The sequence below is a fragment of the Phaenicophaeus curvirostris genome, chromosome 8, assembly GCF_032191515.1.
Source record: "Phaenicophaeus curvirostris isolate KB17595 chromosome 8, BPBGC_Pcur_1.0, whole genome shotgun sequence".
NCBI lineage: Eukaryota > Metazoa > Chordata > Aves > Cuculiformes > Cuculidae > Phaenicophaeus > Phaenicophaeus curvirostris.
Genome location: NC_091399.1, coordinates 11,058,979 through 11,084,080, shown reverse-complemented (window position 1 = coordinate 11,084,080; position 25,102 = coordinate 11,058,979). Strand labels below are relative to the sequence as shown.

Sequence of the window (25,102 nt, the reverse complement as noted above, 5' to 3'; positions counted from 1 at the left end):
CAGGGGAAGAACAAGCAATGCAGAAAGCTGCCTACAGGCACAGCCTGATCTGCAAGCCAGACAGGAAATCTGTTAGCCTTTTCCCCATTATTGGCTGACTGAAGATGCTCAAGCTCAGACCCATGGGAGGAAAACAAGGTTAAATGATTTCCTTTCCCTCAACTCAGGGAGGTGACTGAGACTGCTGAAGTCCCAACAATGCCTCCATCCAGGAATGCTGCAACAGCCAGCCTCCTCTCCCTTCAGGAAGGAGATACATCCTGTTAACCCTCCTGGCAAACAGCTGGTAGCACAATGTAGGCAGACAACCACAAAGCCGCACCACACAACACTGGCTTTTGCGTCATATGAAACACTAGGCTGAAAGGACCTTTTAGATCAAGTCCAACCATTCCTATCTGCCACTAAACCATATGCCTGAGCACCTCATGTACTCATCTTTTAAACACCTCCAGGGAAGGTGACTCAACCACCTCCCTGGGCAGCTGCTGCCAGTGCCCAATAACCCTTTCCATGAAAAATTTTTTCCTGATATCTAGTCTGAACCTCCCCTGGAGCAGCTTGAAGCTATTCCCTCTTGTCCTGTCCCCTGTCACTTGGGAGAAGAGGCCAGCACCCTCCTCTCTACAACCTACTTTCAGGTCCTTGTAGACAGCAATGAGGTCTCCCCTCAGCCTCCTCTTCTCCAGGCTAAACAATCCCAGTTCCCTCAGCTCCTCTTCATAAGACTTGTTCTCCAGCCCCTTCACCAGCTTTGTTTCTCTTCTTTGGATGCGCTCCAGAGCCTCAACATCCTTCTTGTAACAAGGGGCCCAGAACCGAACACAGGATTCGAGGAGCGGTCTCACCAGTGCCAAGTACAGAGGGAGAGTAACCTCCCTGGACCTGCTGGTCACGCCATTTCTGATACAAGCCAAGATATCATTGGCCTTCTTGGCCACCTGGGCACACTGCTGGCTCATGTTCAGTCCCTGTCAACCAACACCCCCAGGTCCTCCTCCTCCAGGCTGCTTTCCAGCTGGACTTCTCCTAGTCTGTAACTGCACAGGGTTGTTGTGCTCCAAGTGCAGAACCCGGCATTTGGCCTTGTTAAACCTCATGCCATTGGTCTCAGCCCAGCGGTCCAGCCTGTTCAGATCCCTCTGTAAAGCCTCCCTACCCTTAAGCAGATTGATATTTCCTCCCAGCTTAGTGTCGTCTGCAAACTTGCCAAGGGTACATTCAATGCCTTCACCAGCTTACTGATAAAGATATTGAACAGGACTGGACCCAGCACTGAAGTCCTGGGGGACATCATTTGTGACCTGTCCCCAACTGGAGTTAACTCCATTCACCACAACTCTTTGGGCCCAGCCATCGAACCAGGTTTCCACCCAGAAGAGAGGTCACCTGTCCAGGCCAGTGATGTCCAACTGGCTCTTCACAAGGTGTTGCTCCCATCACTTAGAGCCAGCTAAGCAGCATGGTACTGCCCTGCTTGCTTCTGGTCAAAGACTGTGCACAACTCAGCTGCAGGACATCAGTTTTTGCACTGTAAAAGCCAAGAGCCCAGCTCAACCAGGACTGGCCAACTCAAACATCACTGGCTCCCTCCCCTCCTTGGCCAGCAGCTCCAACAGCAAAAGCTGCAGCTGAGGGTAAGAGCTTCCATGTTCATGTTCAGTTTCAGACAGTGAGACATCTGCAATGAGCCTTTCAGAGTCTCTTCAGATGTGTCTTATGGGGAAATACTGTCAGGAACACTTCGGAAGCAAGAATGAGCACCGTTGATTTTTTCCTTGCAACCAGCTGACATAGGAGGTGATTTCAAGGCAGATTTTTTGGGGTTGGCAGTGTTATGCACACAGAGTTGTTTGCTCTTCCCACTTCCAGTCAATCAAATCCAGATTGGAAAAGCACTGATAATGTCAGGACAATCATTTTAGTGCAACTGGGCAAACACTGAGCCCCATTTGCTTGCAGATGGAACTTCTACAAAGAAAAGCTTTGCAGAGCCTAGCAGCCTCAGTAAGATGAGTCTAGACACTTCCAAGCCCTTCTGGGCTCTTCCTATTACTGGGAAATGTGAAACAGCTGTTTCCTAACAATGGTTCTTCACCAGCCATTACAGTTCATGGGAGGGACAAGATCACAGCAGAGCTCATCAGCAGGGAACAAATTGGGAAGATGCATCCCTCCACTTTAGCAGAAGACATCTTTCCTTCAACAGAAGTGGACTGTCATAACAGGAGCACTGCAGAGAGACTCCAGCTCTGAAGAGACACCACAGTGAAAGCAGGGTTAGCCTGAAGGCAAGAGAGGCTAAGCTCTTGCTTGGGATTTCAGACTAGCTCTCATACATGGACAGGGATATAAGTGGGAGCGCACACAAGGCAGCTTAACACAGAGAAGGTAGAACAAGAAGCCAGCATGCAAGGAAGAGAAGCTACAAGAGAGCAGCAAACCCATGAAGAGGACATCCAGTAGCTGAAAAGCAGTCAGGGGTATCCTTTCAGCCACAGGTCAGCGACTTCATACTTAAAACTTAATGAATTGAACAGCACAATCAAATGAGGAGAGGGAAGCTAGAAAAGGCAAAGTACACAAAAGATACTGACAGAAGCACAAACACACCCCTGCCTAGATACTCTCCTCTTGGCCACCCAAGTTGGGAATATTTAAAGATAAGGACAGGAGGAAAAGCCAAGGATGACTATCTCAAATACACATTCATATAATAAAATGTGTTACATAGCTACTGCCCCAGACTCAAATGTAACAGTGATATAAATGATCTCACTGGTGGGATGTACTCTCCACTTCCCAGAAGTGGACAGGATATTAAGAGGACTGGAGACTGTTCAGGACAAGCACAGAGAGGACTGACACTGGCCAAATCAGTCACCCAAGGCAACGTTGGGCACAGCAACCCTCAGATCTCTGCACTATTCTTCACCAACTAGGTGCTTTGGTCTGAGCAAAGAAAGGCTGTGGATCAGAGCACCTCAGCCTCACGTTTTTTGCTCTCTGTACTGAACACAAGGCAAAACCAAGTCTAGAGAGCCTGCTCCAGTGCCAGTAGGCATGCAGCAGGGAGCTGTTCAGAGCCAGATGCTCGGAAAGTAAAATACACCAAACTGTTTGTTGAGGGATCTTTGAAGTTTGCTTACATGCCAGACAGTTGCATGCAACCATCAGACACTCATGCTGACACTATACCTTAGAGAACCCAGGGTTCCTGCTCTACCCCAGAAAACAGGTAAGTTTGAATTAACGCTTGTGGACATACTCCAGCTGTCTGGAGACAGTGGAACTAAGGTAACACTCACCCCAACAAAGGGAATGAACTTCTGCGAAGATTCTTCATCAGGGCTAAAGGTAAAGAGAAAAGAGTTGTTAATAGCTTGCTTCTGCAGTGGGCACAATACTCACTTTACACGTTGCATTCAAGCATGCAGCAGGGACGGACAGTATGCAAGCGCCAGTCCAGTGTCTCCTCTTAAGGCACTCTGCCAGCACGCTAAGAATCTGCATGGGTGGGGAAGAGCACACAGCTTATGGCACACCTCTTGGGGGGAAAAGGTCTCTTCCACCTTCTTTCAAGCTTGACAGAGAAACATGCTTTAATGGCATGGCAGTCATTACAGACACACGACCTCCTACTGCAAGGAAATGTATCTGTGCCACAACAACACGGAGAACTGTGCGTTACTTACTAGTCCCTGAAGCGCTCTGCACACACGGCCTTCACGCGTCCCACCTTTGGAGTCATGTGCCATACCTTGCACATCTCAGCATCGCTAAAGCAGTTAGCCTGCCACGGGGTTACAAGCCGTGACACGGGATTACTTGTGTAGCACTAGCAAGTATGCACACACACACTCGCACACACAGAGACATCTTCCCTGCCACGGGGAGCCTGCAAGTTCCTTGGACAGGCACACTACAGAGGCTGTGCACCAGCGTACACCAAGTTGAGCAGAACACCAACTCAGGAACAGCAAACTGCTAAGCCAAACTGAACAAAAAGCACAGCACATCCCAGAAACACCTGAAGACAGTACTACACACAGCGTGAAAGCAGGATGGTGTCAGCCCCTCCTGCTCTGGCTCTGCCCGGGATTCAGAAGCCAAAGGATGGAGAACGAGCAGCAAAGGAGGCTACAGTCAAACCTGGCAGAAATTAGGGAAAGACTCAACAAAGAAAAGAGGGATGTGGCCTGAGAGGCGTAAGGCAGGCTGGGAGGACCTGCAGAACCACTGCTCCCTTCGAGGGGGATGGAGATGAAGACAGACCCTCAGAGTGAGGGGAGGACAGCTAGAGCACATCCACGTGTTCAGAAGAATCCCAGTTCCCAGAAGTGACTGCACGGGTAATGCATATGTTTCTCAGTGGCCAAGCATGGGAACCAGCTAGGAAGCAGACAAACACTGAGAATTCTCATGTTTCTCTTTTTGTCTATCCATCAGCACTCAGAGTACTGCAGTATTCAGAAAAAAACATCCAGCATTGCCTTCATTCAGAGTATAGGTGGATACAGCCCAAATACTTCAGAAAGCAGGTAGTCTGTGCTGTTTTCAGCACAGATCAGAAATGCACCAGATGCATAAAGGCTGCCAACGACTGTGTGATTAGCACGGGCCCTCTGGAAATGGCACAGAGCTGCAGTGAACGTGACTCAGGCAGAGTTCCCTCCTGGTCCAGCGCAGAGTGGGCTTCTAAGAACAGCCTCTTGCCTAGGATTGGCTCTGCTTACTCAGCTCTAAGGCAAAACCAGAGGCTCCACTTTCTTCCTACCTCAAAGCAGGCACTGCAGCTTCATTCTTCCCCAAAGAACATAAAAAAAATTACTGATTCCCTGACTCTATCTTGGAGGCCAGAAAGGTCACATCTTCCCAACCATGGCTGCCAGTCCCCAGCAAATAAAACTCCTTCAAAAATGACATTTTCAGCTCTGGTTTTGCAAAGGGAAGGAAGAAACTCTGCTGTTGGGAGAAGCACAGGATAAAGGTTCAGCTTTCAGCAGGCAGAAGGAAGTCCTGCTGACTAGCTGAGGGAAGCCACTGGATGGCTTTGCTCCAAGCTCTCAAAAAACAAACCATGCCCAGTCACAGCACAAAATTCATCCTTGTTTCTCCTGGGAGCTCAGATTCTTCACTGAGAGCAGCTCAGGGGCAGTTCCGAAATAAATCAGTTGCTTCAGTCACCATTTATCAAAACTCACAAGAATGCACAGGCCATTCCTGAAGCAGTCCAGCTAGATTTCAGCTCAGCTAGGCTAGCCTTGTCACAAGTCCTCTTGGGAACTTGAATCTTGCATGTGTGCCTCCAAAAATGCAGCTTATCAGAACAGCTGTTCTTCACATGGATGGAAGGAGTGATAAGACGACTGTGCTTGTTCTCCACTCCCTCTTTCACGCTCTTAATTCTTGTCCCTTGGGTCCTATTCATCCAAAATCCTCTCACCTTGGCAAAGGCCTCTTCTACTCCTGTGCAAAGCTCTGCAACTACCACATAACTTGTCCCGGGAAAGGCAGCTCCTGCTTATTACCTGGGCTACACAAATTCCCAGGCTGCAGAGGTTTTACCCCTGTAGCAATGTCCAAGGCACTGGTTTTAACTGACAGGGCTTCTGAAAGCCCTGCTATCTCAGCTATAATTTAGAGTCAGACCTGATCCTCATTTGTGATTTTTAACAGCGTTACTGATACTTCACCTCTGTAATTCTGGGGAGGTTGGGACACCCAACAAAGAACCACAAACCCTAGACTTCTGCAGAGAGACTACATAGAGAGGAAAACTTCATCTGGAATAGGGAGTTGTCTACTTACTATTTTTGCATGGGCAAAATCCATCCACCTGCAATCAGTCCTTCCAAGTCAAACTGTTCAGAAATAGATTGTAGGCTCCCTCCCTACCCCAAGAAATTAAGTCCAAAGGAACAAAGTCATATAGCCAAATTTATATGCTTTAGAACCCTTAGAAAACGTGAAGAAGCTACATCACTAGGAGTCACTCAGCTGACAAAAGTAAGAAATAATCTCTTTCACTTCCAAGTTAAAAAACAAGCTAAGGTGCAAAGCACTTGGATATTACAGTAACAGGGAACGAGTAATCACTTGGAGAAGTTATGCTGGTTATTAGCCTTTTAATAAGATTTCTTTTACAATTTAAGCAACCTAAACCAGATTCCAATGCAGCCATACACCTGTGACTTCTCAGGCACTACCCTTATTCCAAGCATGTCCTGCAGGAGGCAAACAGGAAAGAGGGAGCTTTTATGGCTGAAGGACTAGCAGGCCCCTGTGTGAATTCAGGCCAGGCACCACCAGCAACTCCCTAAGGTTCATCTTTGGTGTGACGCATCTATCCTTCCCACTGGGCAGGATAGCTCTCTGCTGTAGCTCTCTGCTGGCTAACACTATCCCTGTTCCACCAAGCATCTGGCAGTCAAGCCAAACAAATGGATAAAGCAACTCCAGGTCCCCACAACACATTAGATGAGCTGCCTCTCTGCTTCTCTCATCCAGCACCCTTCACATTCCTATAGTGCGCTGGGCACACTCAACAAGACATCTGGCACAGTTCTTGAGCCTTGACTTTCCTCTGCCTGAGGGGTGCAAGTAAACTCCTGACACATTTCCACGGGCTTCACAAGGAGGTTCATGCAGCCACCAGCCAGGTGACACAAGTACAGCTGAACCAGAAGAGGGGCCTGGTTCATCTTCACCAGCTGCGTTCATGTTAAGCAACTGCTGCAGGGTGTTTTAGAAGCAGCACTGAGAAAGGACCTGGACTCCACCAGGCCACTGCCCTGCAGGGAGTCAGACATGCAGCAGGCAGAATAGCATTACCCCTGCTTCTTCTTGCCCAAGAACCCACACTGGCTCACACCCTCCAACCCAAGGCATTTGTGCTCCAGGGAGCAAGAGTTGGGGAAGAGCTCTACAACACAAGAGAGTGAAGAGCTTTCGGTAAATGGGTATTTAGGCAGGAAGTTACCCAACCCTTGCCCTGACAAGTGAGCAATTCCAACAGTTAAGCTTCTTCCAAGATTCATGCAAGGGCTATCCAGAAGCCACATGGCATGAGCTGGACACTGAATTACAGTATCTGATACCAACCCAGGTTCACAGAACTGATCAGCAATCCTGCTACACTGGGAATGAGCGTCTGTTGAGTCCTAGACCTCAAATACTGCAGGGTTTCGTTCAAGAAAGCAATGCAGAGAGGTATCAACATTGATGGCACACCCTTCCCAGTGAGAGGCCCACCTCTGCCACCATGGTTTCAGCTCTCCAGATGTTGCCTGGTCTGCAGTGTTTCTTGACAATTCAGTAACCATAATTCCCCTAGTGCTCACAGACAAAGCCAGTCACCCAGCATAAGGAAGAGGAGTTGAAATGGCAATTAATTTCCTTCCTGAACCCCTTCTTCGTTGGCAGGCCCCCAGATTTCAGGTAAGGTCAGCAGATGCTCCAAAAGAACGGGACAAAGCTTTCGCACCACTGCAGTCCATCACAGGCAGAACATGCACCAACCTATTGCCATGACAAACAGAACACGGGGACAGGGAGGAGAGTGGAGGTAAGTCAAAACAGGGGTAGCTAGCAATAAAGTTATAAAGCAGCTTATTGCATACAGCTACGTCCTACAGTCTGGCTTTCTGGCTTGGCTTTCTTTGGACTGCTAGGGCTTGTTTAACAGAGCAGATGCTAGGATACTGGGAGATTTGTCTTGCAATGAATTTGTGGGTAGCGCTGCTGCTTCTACACAGACCACGGCCTTGAAAAGTCTGCCTTGGAGAAGCTATTTACCACAGGCATCAAGGGAGGTGAAGCTGCAGGAACTTTGTGAACCAAGGACAAAATGAAAAATGTCCAATAACCACATGATTCAAAGCAGGAGACCCTGCAGAGCAAGGGGGTCTTGGAGGCAGCTTTGTGAGGTCAACTTCCCTGCTAGCATATATCTGTCTCCTCTTTCTTAGGCTCAGAGAGGTCCCAGACATGTGGGATAGCCTGCCAGTAAAAGACTAGTCCTCAATTTTTTGATAACCAGACAAAGATATGCTGGTCTGCGCTTGGACACTAAACAGCTAAATCCCACCCTGAGCCATTAAGTGCCATTTACAGCACCTTTCTTCCAACAGACAGGAACTGAAATGCCTTTGCTCAACCCTGATCCTTTTGGAGCTACACTATATCCTCTGGTGTCTGTGAGCAAACAGCAGAGATTAAGCTAGGAAGTAGGGAAGGAAAAAACCCTACCTTCTCAGTGTTTTACTGCTCAAAGCTACTCTTTGAATAACTCCTTAATTCCCACTCAGTCTACACCCTGGGAACCCCTATGTGTGGTCCAAAGGCAGTGCAGTCATTTTTAACAATACATTTTGCCTACAGATGCCATAGTTTCAAAGCAGCAAGGAGAATTTAACAAACTGTGCATCCCAGACCTGCAGCAACTGTTAAACAAGGCACAAAAGACCAGTTCATCAGGGAAAAAGATATAGGAGAATGGAGAGAGGGAACCTAAAAGGAACCAATACCTTATTGCAAAATCAAAATGAAAGCTCTTTTTCCTTTTCAGAAAGCAACCAAAGAAAAATATAAATACGTTATTATACTTACAACAAAGTGATGCATTCACCTAGATAGTGCTAACAGAAACACCATTTCTGTGTTGTTTTTCACAACTCCCTGTCACTGCCAGTGTCAGAGTGCTTCATTTCTAAACAAAGCCACATGGGAAGGTAACTGCCCATCACTCCACAGGAGAGCTTGTTCCTCAAACACACTCTCCAGTTTGCTCATGGGGTACTTAGCTGAAAGTAGAAGTTATTTTCAAGCAGACACAACAGAGAAAAGAGACTACAGACTATGCCATGAGTCAGACTAAAAGTCTCGGCAATCTCTCTTCCAAGTAATCTTCTGCAGAGTCTAAACTTCCAACAGCCTCAGGCATGGCACCACCAAGTATAAAGGTTCTAAAACCCAAATGGATCAGATCAGCTTGGTAAAGTGATCATGCACAGTGCTGGAAGGGCTAAGCACACATATTGCTGAAATATCATTCAGATGTTTTCCAGAGTACACACTGACTTTCCTGAGTACATTAGAAACCCAAAATTATTAGATGTGTGTTAATGACAAAAATGATTGAAGCCAAGAGCGTCAAGAACCCTGCAGCTCTCCAGACTTCACCTTTGTCAGGTCAACATTACAGAAGTTCACAAATACACGAAGAGAGTGCACTCTTTTAATGGGATAGTCTATCTGGAAATATTTTCCCTAGGAGAGTATGAAGAATGGGCTAAATTTTACTGACTCATTTCTGCAAAGTAACATGGAGCAGACAGGGACAGCAAGGCAACGCAATAAGCATTTCCAAAAAGAGGGAAAAAAACTCTGACTCCACGCACAACTTTAATCCCTTCCAGTTCTTATAAAGGGAGGTACCTATGAGGGATGTTAATGGACCAACAAGAGATCGGATATAATGTGGGAAGGGTAGTAACAAACAATTAACATTATCCATGCCTCATAGGAGATTGCTAGTCCCTAACTGAGAAAAATAATGAGGTGAGTGTTTGTCCTGCTCTGAGAAAGTACTGGGATGCGAGAGTTGTAGTCCATTGTTCTCAGTGCCTCAGAAACAACATATGTCTACCTTGACAGACACTTCTTCCCAGACCACAGCCACATAAGGTTCTACATACTTCTGAATCCTGCTTTTGGACTCCAGTCCTGCCTCCTACAGGTTGCTTATCCCTTAAGAGAGGCTGAAATAAAACCTGGTGAATATCGGCCCTCCCCAGCAGTTCTGGTAGCTGCAACTTCCAGGCAATAAACTCTTCTATTTACACTCCAAAACCAATGGGTTTCAGTTCCCTCAACTCTGGTGCTAAAAGTCCAAGTCTCATGGAAGATACTTTGTGGGGGGAATGCCGGAGTCCAGTCTTACATACCTAAGGTCTCGGTGGTAAAAGAGAGACTCCATGGTAAGAGACCTCCAAAATCTAAGCAAATATCATCTGTCCAGCCCCTACTTCTTCTTTCTTCAAAGAAACCCCTGCCCTTAAAGGAACCACACTGTTACAGATTAACCATTCTATGACTGGGACCCATCACTGGATGGCAGTATACAGTAAGGTTCCGAAGATGTTTGCAGTTCCTAGTGATTTTTAAGAGTGCTGGCACACAATATGAGAAAAGTACTTTGCCTTCAACCTAATGCTGACTCTGTAAAACCAGTATTACGTTAGGTACTTACCTCTTCTGCTTGTATGTCAGCATTGCTTCAGCAATGGGCAACTGGTGTGCACAGTTTGCCCCTGCTATATATTGCGTTATCCGGGAGACAACATCAGGCGCTTCTGGAACTGCTGTAGAACAAAGAGAGAAAACAGTTTACGTGACTTCTCAGACAATCACCAGCACAGTCCTTCATTTGCTCAGCCAAGCATCTGACAGCACCCAGACAGATGCATTTGAACTCCAAAGGAAGCTCTGCAGCCTCCTCCAGTGCCCTGTAAAGCTGTTTGACCAAAACCAAACATCCTATGAGAGCATCAAGGTAAAAACATTAGGAAGGCATACTAGATATCCAGATAGGTGTACACAGCATTACTGACTGAAGTAGTACAGTTATTTTAGATTAGTTAAAATGCTTTTCTTTGGAAAAGTGAACTTGCCCCGTGTCAGCTTTAAACTTTTCTGCACCTGGACTGTAGGAATCTGCTGAAGAGCATGCCTAGCCATCTCTTCCAGGGCCTTGGCAAGCTGCTCCGCTCACACCAGCATCTGAGTTACCCGATTTCTTAAGGAACTCATGGCCATGCTGAGTTAACTGAAAAGACAGAGAGCCACACGAGAGTACGAAGAGCACAAAGATCACATGTGTAGCAGCAAGTATGCCTCAGATCTGTGACACTGATTCAAGATGACAGGAAGACATGTTCAAAATGCCTTCCAGATTTCTTTGGTTTCAAGCAAAAAGCCTCAACTGTGAGACTGAGGGAACACAAGTGACTTTTGCCAGGCACTCCCATACTCTAACGGGCATTTTAACACTGACTCTTAGTATTTTAACAGTGAATTGTGAAGACCTATGAGCCTTTGCCAGATAAAACAAGAGAATCTATGAGGTCTGGACTGCACAAAAATGGGGCTGCATTTTCCTCATAGCACGTAGGCAAATAAATAAGGGCTGCAGCATACAACTAACTAAAGAACAGATAGGGCTGTCGAGCTGGACTTCTATAGCTAATGAAGTATTCCTAATGCAGACACAAAACCCAAGTTGGTATTGGCATTTGGCTGCATTCTCAAGTGCAGCAAAAAAAATTAAAAGAAATCAGTTTCAAACACTTGTTCTTCCATGAGATTAGAAACAAGGAAAAGCATAGGTTGAGTGGCAAACAAGAAGATCTCCAGTCCAGCCTCCTGCTCCAAGCAGGGCTAACTTCACCTTCAGAACAGGCTGCCCAGAGCCTTGTCAGGCCAAGCACCTATCTGCTGGAAAAGGCTCTGAACAATCACCTGTGAAGAGCTTGGTCTCCCTTCCATTCACAGCTAAAGGACTTCCAGGAGCATGCTGGGAGCCGCAGGCTCTGCAATTCCAACAGGAGAGCTACACTACAACCTTCCTACCCTCATGGTGCTCAAAAGTTTTTTCCATCTTGTGAAATTTCAGTATGGAATATGCTGCCATGAAAGCATCACTCCTCAGTCAAGTCTCAAGCCTTCCTGTAGCCCCGAATGTCAGATGCAAATCCTCCTTTCTCCTGTTTCTTTCTATTAATGAAGGAACAGACGGAAAAAACTCTAAGCATTATTTTAAGCAAATCAGTAATTTAACACACAATAAGGCTTTATCCAGGCCTAGAACCAGCTTAGATCAGAACAGGAACTTGCTGATTTGACCTGGAGCAGCTCCCACATGATACAACACTGGTGAAGAAAAAACCCCTTTTTTAAATGAGAAAGATCCTGCCAGCAGATTTCAGAAGCATCAAGGTAATTGTCACACACAACTAATAGACGTTAGTCTTCTGAGGTTTTCCAGCATTCCAAATCTTTTAGGCTGGACAGTTTTTGAAGGGCCAAAGAAAGCCATGTACTGAACTTGTTAGCGAGACCTCTACACCAAGGAACAAGCTGAGTGCTAGGTAAAACCAGCATGACTCAGAGGCAGCTAGTGCCTCTGGGAGCCAACAACTGTTTGCAACCCACCACACGGAGGACATACAAAGGTCAGCATCTGAAAAGGGAATGTGGTGGAGTGAGGGGAAAAGAGGAACAAAAACATTTGTCTGCTTCCTCTTGTATTTACTTGACCTTTGCTAAAATTACTCATTTGAGCCTTTTATTCCACACAGGCCAGACAGACACATGGTCTTACCAGCAGTCTGTGCTTCAAGTTTGTTGAACAGATCTCTCCAGGCTAGATCTTGGAAGAAGTTGTTGTATCTATAATCTACAGATCCCAGATACTTGGCCACTGGATGAGAGCCTAAGAAAGAAAGGAAAACATGATAGTTTCTCTTCCAAGCACTGAACACAAATGTGCCTTTATCTGTAACGAATTAAATTCCAAAGTCAAAACTGCACTAGACACCTCAAAAATAAATTTCGTCAACATAACCAAGTCATTTAGTCCAGCTTATCTCTACAAGAACATGCAAATAGACTTCCCAGCAGAGAGACTGCTCCAATACCACAGATAGCTTTCAGTAACACCTCCTCCTTGTCCCCTGCCAAATGAAATTTTAAAAGGCCAAAGAAAACAGGACTAGGAAACTGCTGAGGAAATAAATGATTTGGAAGACACAGAGGCTCTATGGCTCACCATCTCGGTCTCTCAGTTTTGCAAGCAGCTTTCCCAGCAGCCCTTCCTGCCCACAGGCTGCACCGCTGTGCAGCCGGACCCTTTCCTCCAAATGCAGTTTGCACACCACAGCTGTTTAGTAATACTGAGAAAACACCCAGGGAGGCTTGTTGAATTGGTGGAGAAAGGCTATAAGTTCACTAGATAGACTACAATTAAAGACAGAAGGCAGAGTCCAAGGATTTCAGTCCCCAGCGAATGCTGGCACATGCATCAGGTTTCTGCTCCCTCTAGCTAAACCTTATGGCCCCTTTATGAGGATAGGAAGATGTCCTTGCAGGAAGTTAGTGTGTCCAGCCTCCAGCTTGCAGCCCTGGATGGAGATACGACTTCATACTTCTACTGAGCAGGAGAGGGAAGGCATTTAAGTGACAAACTATGTCCTGAGAGGTGACAAAAATTTGGCAGCTTCATTTTAGGCCACATGTGTCCTCAAACCAGACAACCTGCTCTTGCAACTGCCTCTCCAGTCTTTCAAAACAGGAGAAGAGGTGTGCCAGAACTACACTTGCCAGTCATGCTCAGCATGAGTCCTGTACATTTATAATTCACCATGAAGTGGCCTCGGACTTCCTCTTAATCAGCTTATTTTTATTCTTCCTGCATACCGAATTCTCACATCAAGCCACACTTCCAGAGACTGCAACAGTTGAGTCATCAGCCGGTAATCAGTGACCTGACAACTCTCTCCAAGAAGCCCCCAGCTGCCTAACTGTACTCACCACACTCCAAGTAAGGCTCATGGTGGAAAGAACCCACTGCCTTTTCTCAGTCTTCCAAAACAGTGTTAATTTCCTGACTTCCAGGAGCAATTCCAGCAGAAGGTCTCTCTGAGCTCCCCTCAGTGACATTAAAGACTGAGGCCTAACCTCCTTCCTGGACACTCCTGATCACAGCTACTTTCAGATTCATCTTTTCTTTTGCAGTGGAGTTTCAAACACCGCACATGGAACAGCTGTGCACCATGAACTGTAGAAACCTTCCTGCATGCTGTGAAAACACATCACTCGTGGCAAATGCAATTGAAACTAAATGTGAAGTCTCCCAAGAAGGTCTATGCACAGGAGCCGAATAGAATACTAACAAACTCCATATAGCCAAAATAAACCCTAACCTTTCTTCTATTTTATTTGCCCCTTTTCAGTTTATACACAAGTTTGGACATCAAAGTAGTCTTTCAGCCATAGAATCAGGAGCATGAAGCAAGACTGAATCTCTCAAACCTCAGTACATTGACTCTTCTGTCAATGTAGTATGAAGTTGTGGCCTAAGGTAAAACCATCCTAGAAAAAACTCCATCATTTCTCTTTCAAAGGTGCTGCAAACAGCAGATAGTCTTTTCCCTAAAGACATTTATGGCACGGTCACTATCCCGTCTTTGCTTCTTCTATTGTCAGAAAACAGAAGTTGCTCCGCAATCACTTTAATGAACTGCCAGAAAGCTGGCCAGAAATAAGCACTTGATCCGATCAGGAAATACTGCAGAGTTCTGAGAAAGACCCTGTTAAGAAGTTTCTATACTTAAAGTACATTTAAAAAAAGCATACACAGCTCTGAAGCAGTTCTGTTATCACAGTGCTTTACTGTTTGTTTGAGTTTTGTTGTGTGTTTTTGGTTTTTTTTTAAAAAAATTAAGATTAAAAAGCCAACTGAAAACCACAACAGCTAAATCTTTTGTTTCACTTTCAGGGAGAGAATATTTTCAGATCATGAAGACTGCAGGACAGAAAAGTCTTCTTTTGAGGCCAGGAGACAGCACGGGAGGACCCAGTCCCAGTCACACAGACTCTGATTCAAAGCACATTTCACCTTAAAGAAATAATTTTTTTGGTTTTACCCTCTTAAGGGCTCTCTCTACTCTTCTTGCTAACCGCTTTGGAAACTAAATGCCTTCCTTACAGGACAATCCAGCTCTTTTCCTTCACCTTTTTAACTGGAAGTCTGCAACCCCATCACTGAACTGACAGCTTCACCCCACTATTCATGGAGCTGGGCAGCAGCTTCTGAATCCTACAGCAACTGCCATCAGTGGGTCCCAAACCTGGAAAACCACACAAATACCAAGAAGTAGTTTTCTGTTGCCTACAAGCCAAAACTTGTTCTGGATCGGATCCTGGCATCACACCTTTGCAACACTAACATTGCCCAGGTTCCCCTGCCAACAAGCATCAGTGACTGCTGGACTTCCCAGTCTTCTCCGCAATAGCATTCCTCCAGTTACTGACTACATCACCACCCTCAACATTCTTAGTCCTCTCTACTTCCCCCAACACAAGCCATCCAAGCTGCATAACTTCCAGCCAGGCAGGCTTGTTGAGATGCTGGAAAGGCAGCAATAGGGTGCTGGAAAACTGAGGGAAAGACCCAACAAGAACTGAGGAAAGGTAAAAAGACACATCATTTGAATAATTAAAACACTCAGCAGTTTCAGAGTCTTTAATAAATTTTAATCCCCCCCCTGCTCCATAAACATCTGTGTCAGCCTCAGGAAGGCCAGAACAGTTATTGCTTTGGGAAACATGGTGCCCAGGAAATTTAAGATTTCAGCCAGGGTTCCAGAACATTATTCTATATATTCATTGCACTATGATAAAAAAAAATAATAAAAAAAAATCTAAAGAGCCTCCCTGTATGGGGTAGGAGTACTCAAACCCTCGCTTCAAATGAAAGCTTTACAAGCAGACTTTGGCATCAAGAGTGTAAAGCCAACATTCATTCACACAGGAGCAGCAACACAAGCATTGCACTATACTACAACAGAATGACCTTTGCCTCATTTAACGTCCATACACCCAGCCAAAGCTTCCAGGATGGCCTCCCCTGAGGGAATACATTCCATTTAACCCATTCACTTTTCTACGAAGAAAAATTGTTCCTTATTTACCTAGAGGGATGATCAAAAATCTCATGTAGCCGAGCCAGTCTGGGGTTTTGTGAGACAGCTGCTCTACAAAGAGCCTCAAAACAGCACTGAGGTAATTCTGGGCTCCGGCCACTGCAATTTTAATTGGGTTTGGAGGCTGCGAATTGCAGTTACAGCTAGACAGGAAAAGAGGAAACATATTCATAACTGTGGTTCCAATGGGTTACTTCAGAACAACTGAAAAAAATGGTTAATAACACCCACAGCAGAAGAGAGCTCATTCAGTACTCAAGGAAATATCACAGTGATTGTCAGCAGCTCAAAATATTATCAATAAATTGCAACACTGTTTAGTACTTTCTTAAATGGTCTCCTTGCTCCTCCTTTCACACATTTTGATAATCTAAACAGCTGGACTCAACTTTTGGAGTTCGGACATATTACAACTAACCGCTGTGTCAGGGAGCACACTCAGGTACCCACAGCCCTCAGTAGGTATATCAAAGGAATGCCTTGAGCAGCTGAGGAATTAATCTGGGAATTACCTGGGGTGGTGAACAAAAACTATTTAAAAACCTACCTATTAGTTTTGCATGCTTTACTTGGTATTAGATCTGACTCATGAGACAGCCTTCAAAGCACAATCTTCTAAAGTCACTGAGCTCAATGACAGGAGACCTGTAACACTCCCCACCCCCACTTCGTGGTGCAACAGCAGCAACTTTGCCTGGCTGGCGAGTACTGAAGAGCCACTCGCTCTCTGAATTCAGGAGAGCAGATCATGGAGCAGTATTGGAAGGACAAGCATTTTTCAGCTATTGGATGGAAAACTCCCTGTGCACTGGGGCACAGGAGCTGAGGGGCTTTTAGGGCTGAGACTCAACAAACAACACAAGCAAGGTAAGAACTTACTATCTCTGTATCCTGGAGACAATAGTGCTGAAAGCTGCCTGAATATCAGCCGAGGAGCATGTGCAAACCACTGGCAAGGTATGCTTTTGCAAGACATCCGACAGGTACTGAGGAGAGAACAGAACATTTTATAGTCCCCTTTTTGGTACACTTTGTCACAAGAAGACAACCTTCCTCCCCAGACTCCCAGGTATTCTCATACAAAGCGTGGGCATTCTCCGCATGTCTGAGTTGCAAGCAATATGGCTGTTCTACAAATACTTTGTCCTTGTGCATCAGCCAAAGGAAAGCTCTTCTTCTAGAAAAATGGAAACATTGCACCTTCTTGACAAACACCAACACTAGAGCAAAAACATGGCAATGACAGCTCTAGAACAGCAGGGTTTTTATGGCCATAGAAAGCAGGGCAGTGGCAGAACGCAATTCACCTAGCAGACAGTACCAGGTAAGAGCAGATGCTGTCTTCTTGTCTGCTTCTGGAACTGCAGTTGCATCTCTCTGATTTCAAAAGGACTTAAGTAAATGCAATATTCTGCCCACTGTCAAGCAATTAAAAAAAGAGAAGGGTGCTACCAACACATATGCTCCTCATGAGGGACTGCTTCCCCTCCATGCAGCTAACAGGAAACAAGCCAACACACACCTCTGGTACACACAGACATAATATTGATGAGATTCAGTAATCACCTCTCACTTTCAAACTCTGTACCACTAATCTATATACCTCAGCTAGTGCTATCTTTGTCTTCTGATACTGATAAAACTACTGGAAAACAATCTACAATGCTTTCTGTCCGTCTTTGGAAGGCATTTCTCCATCTTCCAAATACAGAGAAACTGGGACCAGTGGCTCAGCTGGTATTTTTGCACTCAGACATCGAGACCCTAGCTCTTCCAGAAGCCAAAAGCCAAACCAGACAACACAACAAGTCTGTTCTACAGGTGACAGTCAGCCAGCACGTTCATTCGTCCTCTTCCATATATATTTTATGGCTTTCTCAGACTAAGGTTCCCAAAGGAGCAAAATTTGTTCCAAACCCCTAACAAAGCACCCCATGTCATCACCACAAGCAAGCACTGCTCAGTGACCTCCTTAACACACCTATCACTCTCTCAGAAAAGATGGGGTGACATACCTGCAAGTAAGGAATCACAAGTATGTGTGCAAGGCAACAGAGGTGACCTGAAATATTTTGTCCTGTGCTTATCACCCGTGCCTAGAAATGTCAGCCCAAACCACAGGCCAGTCCTCCTTGCTTCCTTTGTTCCAGCCTACCACAGCTGAGAAGTAGGCTCTCGAGTGCAAGACTCTAGCCATCCCCAATGTGCTGCTACCCAGAAGGGATGGCATTTCATTGAAGAGAAAAAACCTCTGTGGAAAGACTCAGGTGGCAAAGCTTTATGAGATCCACAGCATCTCCTGGTCAAACAAAATCCAATTTGTAGGCACTGAACACTCAGTATACTGCCAGGCCCCCACACACCACCACTGTTCTTCCAACCAAGCAGAAGAACCTACTTGGTTACCAGTAGAGCTCAGGGCCTGTCCATTCCTGAGGAGGAACAGTGAAGGAGAACTGTGCTTCGGGGAACGTTTCCTGCCTTTACCTGGCCTTGCCAGTCAGAAGTATTGACAAGAATAATGTTTTCTGGCAGCTGGTCATCAGAAACCAGGATGTGATTTAGCTGGTCATACACCGTTTTCCTGGGGATCTGGAAATAAAGACACAGAGAAGAGAACAGGAGGAGATATCAGCTCTAATCGTCAAACCGTCAGATTTAGCTCTTGCAGTTCTTGAGAGCTGGCTGCGAATGGCTGGCCAGTGCTCAGTCACTCCAGCAGCCAAGGTGTGCTAGCTGCCACACTGGCTGCCGGGACCAGCTTCTTCAATACTGCAGCATTCTGCAGGCTCTTACACATGAGCCACCTTAGTTTTGTCAGCCACTACTCCTGCCAAGCACTTTCACTTACATCACTTCATACCAACCAACAGCAGCCCAAGGAATTTTGGATTCGCAAAAGCCAGAAACAACCTCCTTTCAAAGAGGGAATCAAGTGTGTTCCATGGCTAACAAAAGCCTGGCACACACACTCTGCAATAGGCAGTTCCCTTTGGCAACCCCTAGCCATTTGCCTTATTTCAAAGGAGTAATTCCTCAACACATTCCTATTCATTTCTCATCATCACAATCCGTTCCAGTGTTTTCAGCTTATGGCAGGCTGACAAAGCAACAAGCTGGCAAACCCCAGCAGACTGGATGGAAGATATCAGCCAAGACAAACTCCTCCTTCCTGAAGCCACAGGGCCCAACTCCTTTCTAGCAGGGATAGCATTTAGACCAGAAGGAAATGGACCACAGAAGACAGTTCGAGAAGAGGAAACACTAGGAGAGCTGGAGAAATAGCAATCTTTTTCACACCTGTAAGTGGTGCCTTGTGTCTGGAGAGCGTTCGTTGTCCAGACTGTTGGCTCTCTCGTTCTGTGGCCTCACCGGCTGCCTCTCCTTCAGAGACGTGCTCCTTCCCCGACGTCCTGTCTGCTTCCCTTCAGACCTACTAGAGAGATGTAGTTGCATTCCAGAGCTGGCTTGTATCTGAGAGGAATCCTACAAATCCCAGATTATCCAATACGGCAACCGCGACAATGTGAATGAAGGCACTAGGGAACTGTGCACACAGATCTGAGCGAGCTTGACGCCTCACCTGCTAATTACGCTTCTGGTAGTAGGGAGCACACAGTTCAGCTACAGAGCACATTCCCCAGAATCCCAGGCAGACTTCCACAGTCCATGCTAAGACCCGCACCACCACCCTGCTATTGCTACACCAGCATAGTAGGATCCAGCCACGTAAACTGCAGACATGCATCCAAAAGTCGCACAGAAATACCTCTTCTAAAAACCACATATGTCTTGCAAAAGAACGGAAATCTATACAGTGGGGCTGCCGAAGCCCACATTCACTACCCTGTTTGGGAAGGTTTAACAGGACAGAAGTTAGACTTGACAACCACCCTTAAGGGCAAAATCTGCATGAGGAATTGACTTCGCAACAGTATCTTTGAGCAAGCAGCTCCAGAGTTTTACAAAAACTTCCTTGGACATGGAGCAAGTACAGCACAGGAGACAGGAGCAACCTCAGAGCAATGCTTCAGGGTTCAGAGCATTTATCAAGTGCTCAAGACCCATCACTTTAGTGTCAAAACACAAGGAGGGTCTCCTTAGAGTCAGTGGCTTAAGGCCATCCTAAATAAATGCTAGCAAGCTGTCCATGACTTCCTGAGCAGCCCTACAGCAGATGCAATGCTGTGCCACCACTCTACCTGGTGGATGGGATGATGAGAGACTCTGTCTTAGTGATCTTTCCACTGGGTGGGAGCTTCTCAACAAACACATCTGGCGTGGGAAGTTCAGCTTCTGGGACTTCGGCTTGCTGGGTGGACTCCTGCAAAACCACAGAGAACAGAGTCATCATGAACAAACCCTCCCCTCTGTCTCACTACCACAAGGGCTGGCAGGAGGCGCCCCAGCTCAGCTCTGGCTGAGGCACATTCAGCCTGACTCTCCCAGACATGCTTTCACTGCCAGCACTGGCTATCTGGGGCTACCAGTTCCAAGCTCTGTCTCACGAGGGAGCTGGAGGCAGGAAAGGTGCTCAGACATGTATTTGGAGCAGGCGCTCTCCCAGCTCAAAGCCAGGGACATGTCTCCTCCTGAATGTAGATTCATTCAGCTTACCAAATGAACTAGTGGAAAGAGAAGTGGGAGAAATGTTACAAACTGCATGCCCCCAGTGTAGAGCAACTTCAGATTTGGGATTTTAACCCAAGGACCAGCTTGATTTCTGCCAATTCAGTTTGAAGTAGTACTTCTGTCTGATAAAATGGAACAGCCTTGAGAATACTTTTCAGGACGATACACGCGCACAGATGCACACTTTCGGCCAGCTTTCCTCAAACCAAGAGAAAGGCTGTTTAAACAGAAGGCCACGTAAAGCCTTTCATTTCAAAGGCTGAAAGACAAGAACCTCCAACAACTAAGGTCAGGAGAGCTCAGCTGTATCTTCACTGCAACTGACATTACCTATGTAACCTGTGTTCCACATGGGCAGATATTCACACGCCACAGAAGACTGTTCACAGTAGACACCCAAACTGCCAGGAGGAACATTAACAAGTGCATTTTCAACTTACGTAAGAGACAGTGTCAGAAATACTGTCGCCTGCATGTTTGGTTCCAAGATTCTTTGTCTTTTCGGGCACTTCCACCTGCTTGAGGGGAAAAAAAAATTCATTAGGAAGTATGGTACCAGCACAGTTTGCTGCCACAGTCTCTAGGATCAGGCTACTCTAAAGACACAATTCTTCATTTAAACATTGCACAGCTATGCAGGATGACCAGGAGGTGCTTCCTGGTCATGCTAGGACTGAATGCATTAGTGTAGGATGTGGCAAAGCAGCAGCTGATGCACAACACATGGCAGAGGCAATGAAGTGCCCCAAGATAGGGCTGATACTCTCTGTGCCTAATGTGCCCATCCACAGGGGGATGGAAAAGGAGGCAAGGTGCCCCTAAGCATTCGCTCCCAGCCTCCATGAAAACAGTAAGGTAAAGCTTCCACCGAACAGTGCCAAGGAGCCCCTAAAATTCTCAGGCAACACCTCCCACCCTGGCAGTCATAGAATCATCAGGTTGCAAGAGACCCACCGGATCATCGAGTCCAACCATTCCTATCAAACACTAAACCATGCCCCCCAGCACCTCAGCCACCCGTCCCTTAAACACCTCCAGGGAAGGTGACTCAACCACCTCCCTGGGCAGCCTGTTCCAGTGCCCAATGACCCTTTCTGTGAAAAATTTTTTCCTAATGTTCAGCCTAAACCTCCCCTGGCGGAGCTTGAGGCCATTTCCTCTTGTCCTGTCCCCTGTCACTTGGGAGAAGAGCCCAGCACTCTCCTCTCCAAAGTCATTGGAAATACGTGGGAATTGGAGCTATTCACACTCTTAGCGAGCATGCAGTACAGAGCCTGAAGATGTCCCCTGGAGCTAAACCTATATTTGCTTTAAAAAAACCAAACACTCTTCTCCCTGCCTAAAAAGCTAGTAAATGTTATCTTAGCAGAAAAACCATAACTCTGCATCCAAGTCTTTGGAGAAGGTCAGAGACAGTACTTTTACACACACAAAGAGACCATGCAGTGTCAAGGCCAAACATGTCAGGCCAATACCATATAGCCAAAGTGCTTTAATTTCAAAGCGAATGTAGATGGGCAGAGGAGACCTTGAGGCTGCTATGTTACCCGCAGATAGATAACTTTCTTAAAACATGACTTACAGGACTTGATGGCTCTCTCTGGCTCCTGATGCTGTGGATGCTACCAATTTCTGTCTGAGAGCTGGAGTGTGACAGTCCTTCAAAATAAGGTCTGAACAAGGAAAGCAAAAACAGCTTCTTATGATCAAAAACATTAATGGAGAAAATCCACCAGGTTTACAGCAAAGCACCATGACTGTTCCCAGGATGTCTTACCGGCTCCTCAGTGGTTCTGGTAAATCTATAGCCAACTTTTGAAAGGAGGGGGAGGATGCCAGGACAGCAAGAGAAGCCAGAAAGTCCAGAGGCCCCTGTTTAGCCCTGATGATGAGTGATCAACCTCTGTCTAATGGATCCAACAATCATCTGTCACACAGCACATTAGATCTATAAAGCCCTTGCTAGGAATGCCTAGACAGAGTCACGCTACACAAACAGCAGCTTTTGTTTCCATAAAATCTAGGGTGGACACTTGGGTCCAGCATTTTCCCCTAGCAGAACAGAATGCACATTCACCACACACAAGCAGTTGTGTCCACACTATACCAAGCACCAGGTGCAAAGTTTCACTCTGCAATTCTTGTTTCAGCTTTGCAAATGGTGACTGAGCTACATGCCATTCCAGACAGGGTCTAGCTCTTGACTGAAATGCAGCAAGTAGAGTTACTGGCCCCATCAATGCTCTGCTCCCATGGGAAAGTGATTCCTGGTGCCAACATGCATATCTGTATCTGGCTGCCAGCCCTAGGATGCAATTACACATTTGCTCAATAAGATAAGGTAACGCATTCAACCAGATTATGTTTCCACGTAAAAAGGCAGGCTACCACACTCAATTACAATTTAAGGAATTTAGTTTTTTGTTGTGGGAAAAACCCACCTACAAGCATCAGCATTTATCACATCCTTTTCAAGATTCAGACACAAGAACTGGACACAGCACACAGTGTCTCCCCAGAACTGGAATAAGTTCTTATTCCAGCAATCACAATGCCCAGAACAGTTTCCTCCTTGGCTCTCAGTGTGTACAGTAGAACATTTTGGCTTGTTTCAAAACAGCTGCTTACTACAACACATCTTCTTTCAAATCCCTTCAAGGTAGGGCATATATTACCAACTAGCAATAGATTAGGTCAAGCTCCAAATGCCTTTATAAGCCACATCCCATACCACTGCTGCCCCAGTCTATCCTTGACATTTTCTGGCTCACTGATAGGGAACAAATCACTCCAGACTCAGAATCTAATTTCTTAGCCCAACTAGGTTATTCTACATTAATTTGGATATTACACCTGGTAATTTGCTGGCATTTAGCAGACATTGTAATGATCAACTGTAGTGGTAGACTTTGCTTGTTACAAAACTGAAGGCCTGAGCATGCAACCACATGCCAGTCAGAAGCATGAGTGCAGCTCAAACAGCCTCATGTTTTCCGCCATTATTCAGCAGGGACATGACAGCTCTGTTAGTTCAGGCTTCCGCATCTGCTCGAGAGCCTGAGCTAGCAATCCCCAGCTCACCTCTCCAGCCCTGTGAATGCCTATGTGTCCGTGCCCATATGAGCCAGTTCAGAACAGGCTTGTATCCATGTGTGCTGCAGTCACTCCTCTCAGGCCCTGAACAACACCTTTGTTACCTGCAATTCTGCTTCTCTAATCCCTGCAAAGACTCTCCACACAAAGTGTTACCAGCTTTTCCAGAAAGACACAGTCTGCCTTGTCCATCCGCTGCCTTTACTTCTGCAGCTTCCAAGTACATCTCCTGCCTTAGCACAGGATGTTTCTACCTGTCTGTTTCTACCATCTCTTCAAAACAGCCATGTACAATGCAATTCTACTGCCTGCCTGTCAGCATTCTTACTCCGGTTCTCCTGTGCCTGCAGGGCAGGCAGAATATCTGAGAAGGGAACAAGGAAGAAACAAGACTGGAGAAGAATCAGACACATCATGCCCCTCACTATCCCCAGTTCACAAGCAGTCATTCACCTTGTAACAATATGCACTAGGGCTCCAACAGCAGGTTAAGAGGGGAAAAAAACAGGATGGAGGGGTGGTAATAGAAACAACATTTAATCTGTGGCGATAATGCACATGGTCTCTCTGGCTTAGCATAGCCACCCCACACTTACTTCAACTTTGGCTTCGGAGTGCTCAGGACACTGTCATCATCCTCCATTTCTGGCCCACTGTCACTGGGGTTCTCTATATCCAGTGTGTCATAGAGAAGATCCAAGTCCTCCTCCACCTCTGGAACGTGCTCTGCAGGGTCCTGCTCTGAATCCAGAACCTACACACAGGACAAAAGCCAGCACTGATGACTCTGCCAGGAGTCACAGTGATCCCACACCACCTGAGGTCCCCTGAGGACTGCAGCACATGAGTTTGCACAGGAAGACTCAGTTCCTAGTGCAAGGATACATATCCAGCAGAACAAGGATACAAGGATATATCCAACAGAAACATGAAGCACATAAGTATTTGTTTCAGGTAAAGTTTTTCAGTGTCAGGTTAGCAGGAGTTACCTATTGGACTAAGCATCCATGAACAAGCTATTAACTGCAGATTATGTCCATTACTCAACCCCATTCTACAAATAAAGCTTTAAAAAGGCCCCTAGTATAGTCCCAGTTTTCTTAGAACAACAAAAGTTGCCATGACACCTCCCAAAGTAACATCCAAGCAGGCAGAAATGTCCACAGAAGGTGCCTGAAACCTGGGAAAGGATCAGCTGCCACCCACACGCAAAGCCAAAGACAGCAGGTATCTCTCACACAATTTCCATGGGTTGCTTCACATCTACACCAGAGACAGCAGGCAGCCTAGTGCAGTTCAGAGCTTGCTTTTTGAATGGCAGCTGCAGAAAAGCAGCAGCTAAGTTGGCTGAGAGCTTAGCTATGGGTACTGACTCTGCTGAGCTAACTTGGGAAGAATAGCAAAGCTAGCAGGATTGTTTGGAAGCATAAGGCAGCATGAGGAGTTACTCACCCCACAAGCCACAAAACCAGCACACAGCCATTCAGTCAACTGAGATGTTAACTGGTTTTATACTAGACTTAAAACGTTACACAAGTTTCTTGGATTCTGGATCTCTTCAACTTTCAGCTCTGACCAGACAGCTGATTCTCCTGTGGATCTGTGTTCCCTAT

General features: G+C 46.2%; 1 protein-coding gene across 11 annotated transcripts in view; it reads right to left on the bottom strand.

Moving 5' to 3' along the window:
• The window catches only part of PACS2 (phosphofurin acidic cluster sorting protein 2), an 80,552-nt gene that overhangs the window by 13,941 nt on the left and 41,509 nt on the right, over window positions 1-25,102 (bottom strand). For 2 of the 11 annotated variants that reach the window (XM_069862446.1, XM_069862442.1), the window contains exons 9-19: window positions 24,086-24,243; window positions 21,979-22,069; window positions 20,837-20,911; window positions 19,967-20,088; window positions 19,065-19,197; window positions 18,252-18,356; window positions 16,644-16,750; window positions 15,753-15,907; window positions 12,383-12,493; window positions 10,253-10,361; window positions 3,309-3,351 (exon numbers count right to left, since the gene is read on the bottom strand). In XM_069862446.1, the coding sequence (XP_069718547.1) occupies window positions 3,309-3,351; window positions 10,253-10,361; window positions 12,383-12,493; window positions 15,753-15,907; window positions 16,644-16,750; window positions 18,252-18,356; window positions 19,065-19,197; window positions 19,967-20,088; window positions 20,837-20,911; window positions 21,979-22,069; window positions 24,086-24,243 (1,209 nt within the window). Of the gene's footprint in view, window positions 1-3,308; window positions 3,352-8,528; window positions 8,562-10,252; window positions 10,365-12,382; window positions 12,494-15,752; window positions 15,908-16,643; window positions 16,751-18,251; window positions 18,357-19,064; window positions 19,201-19,966; window positions 20,089-20,836; window positions 20,915-21,978; window positions 22,070-24,085; window positions 24,244-25,102 lie in introns of all 11 variants that reach the window. The other 9 variants (XM_069862436.1, XM_069862435.1, XM_069862437.1 and 6 more) reach the window with 9 other exon arrangements.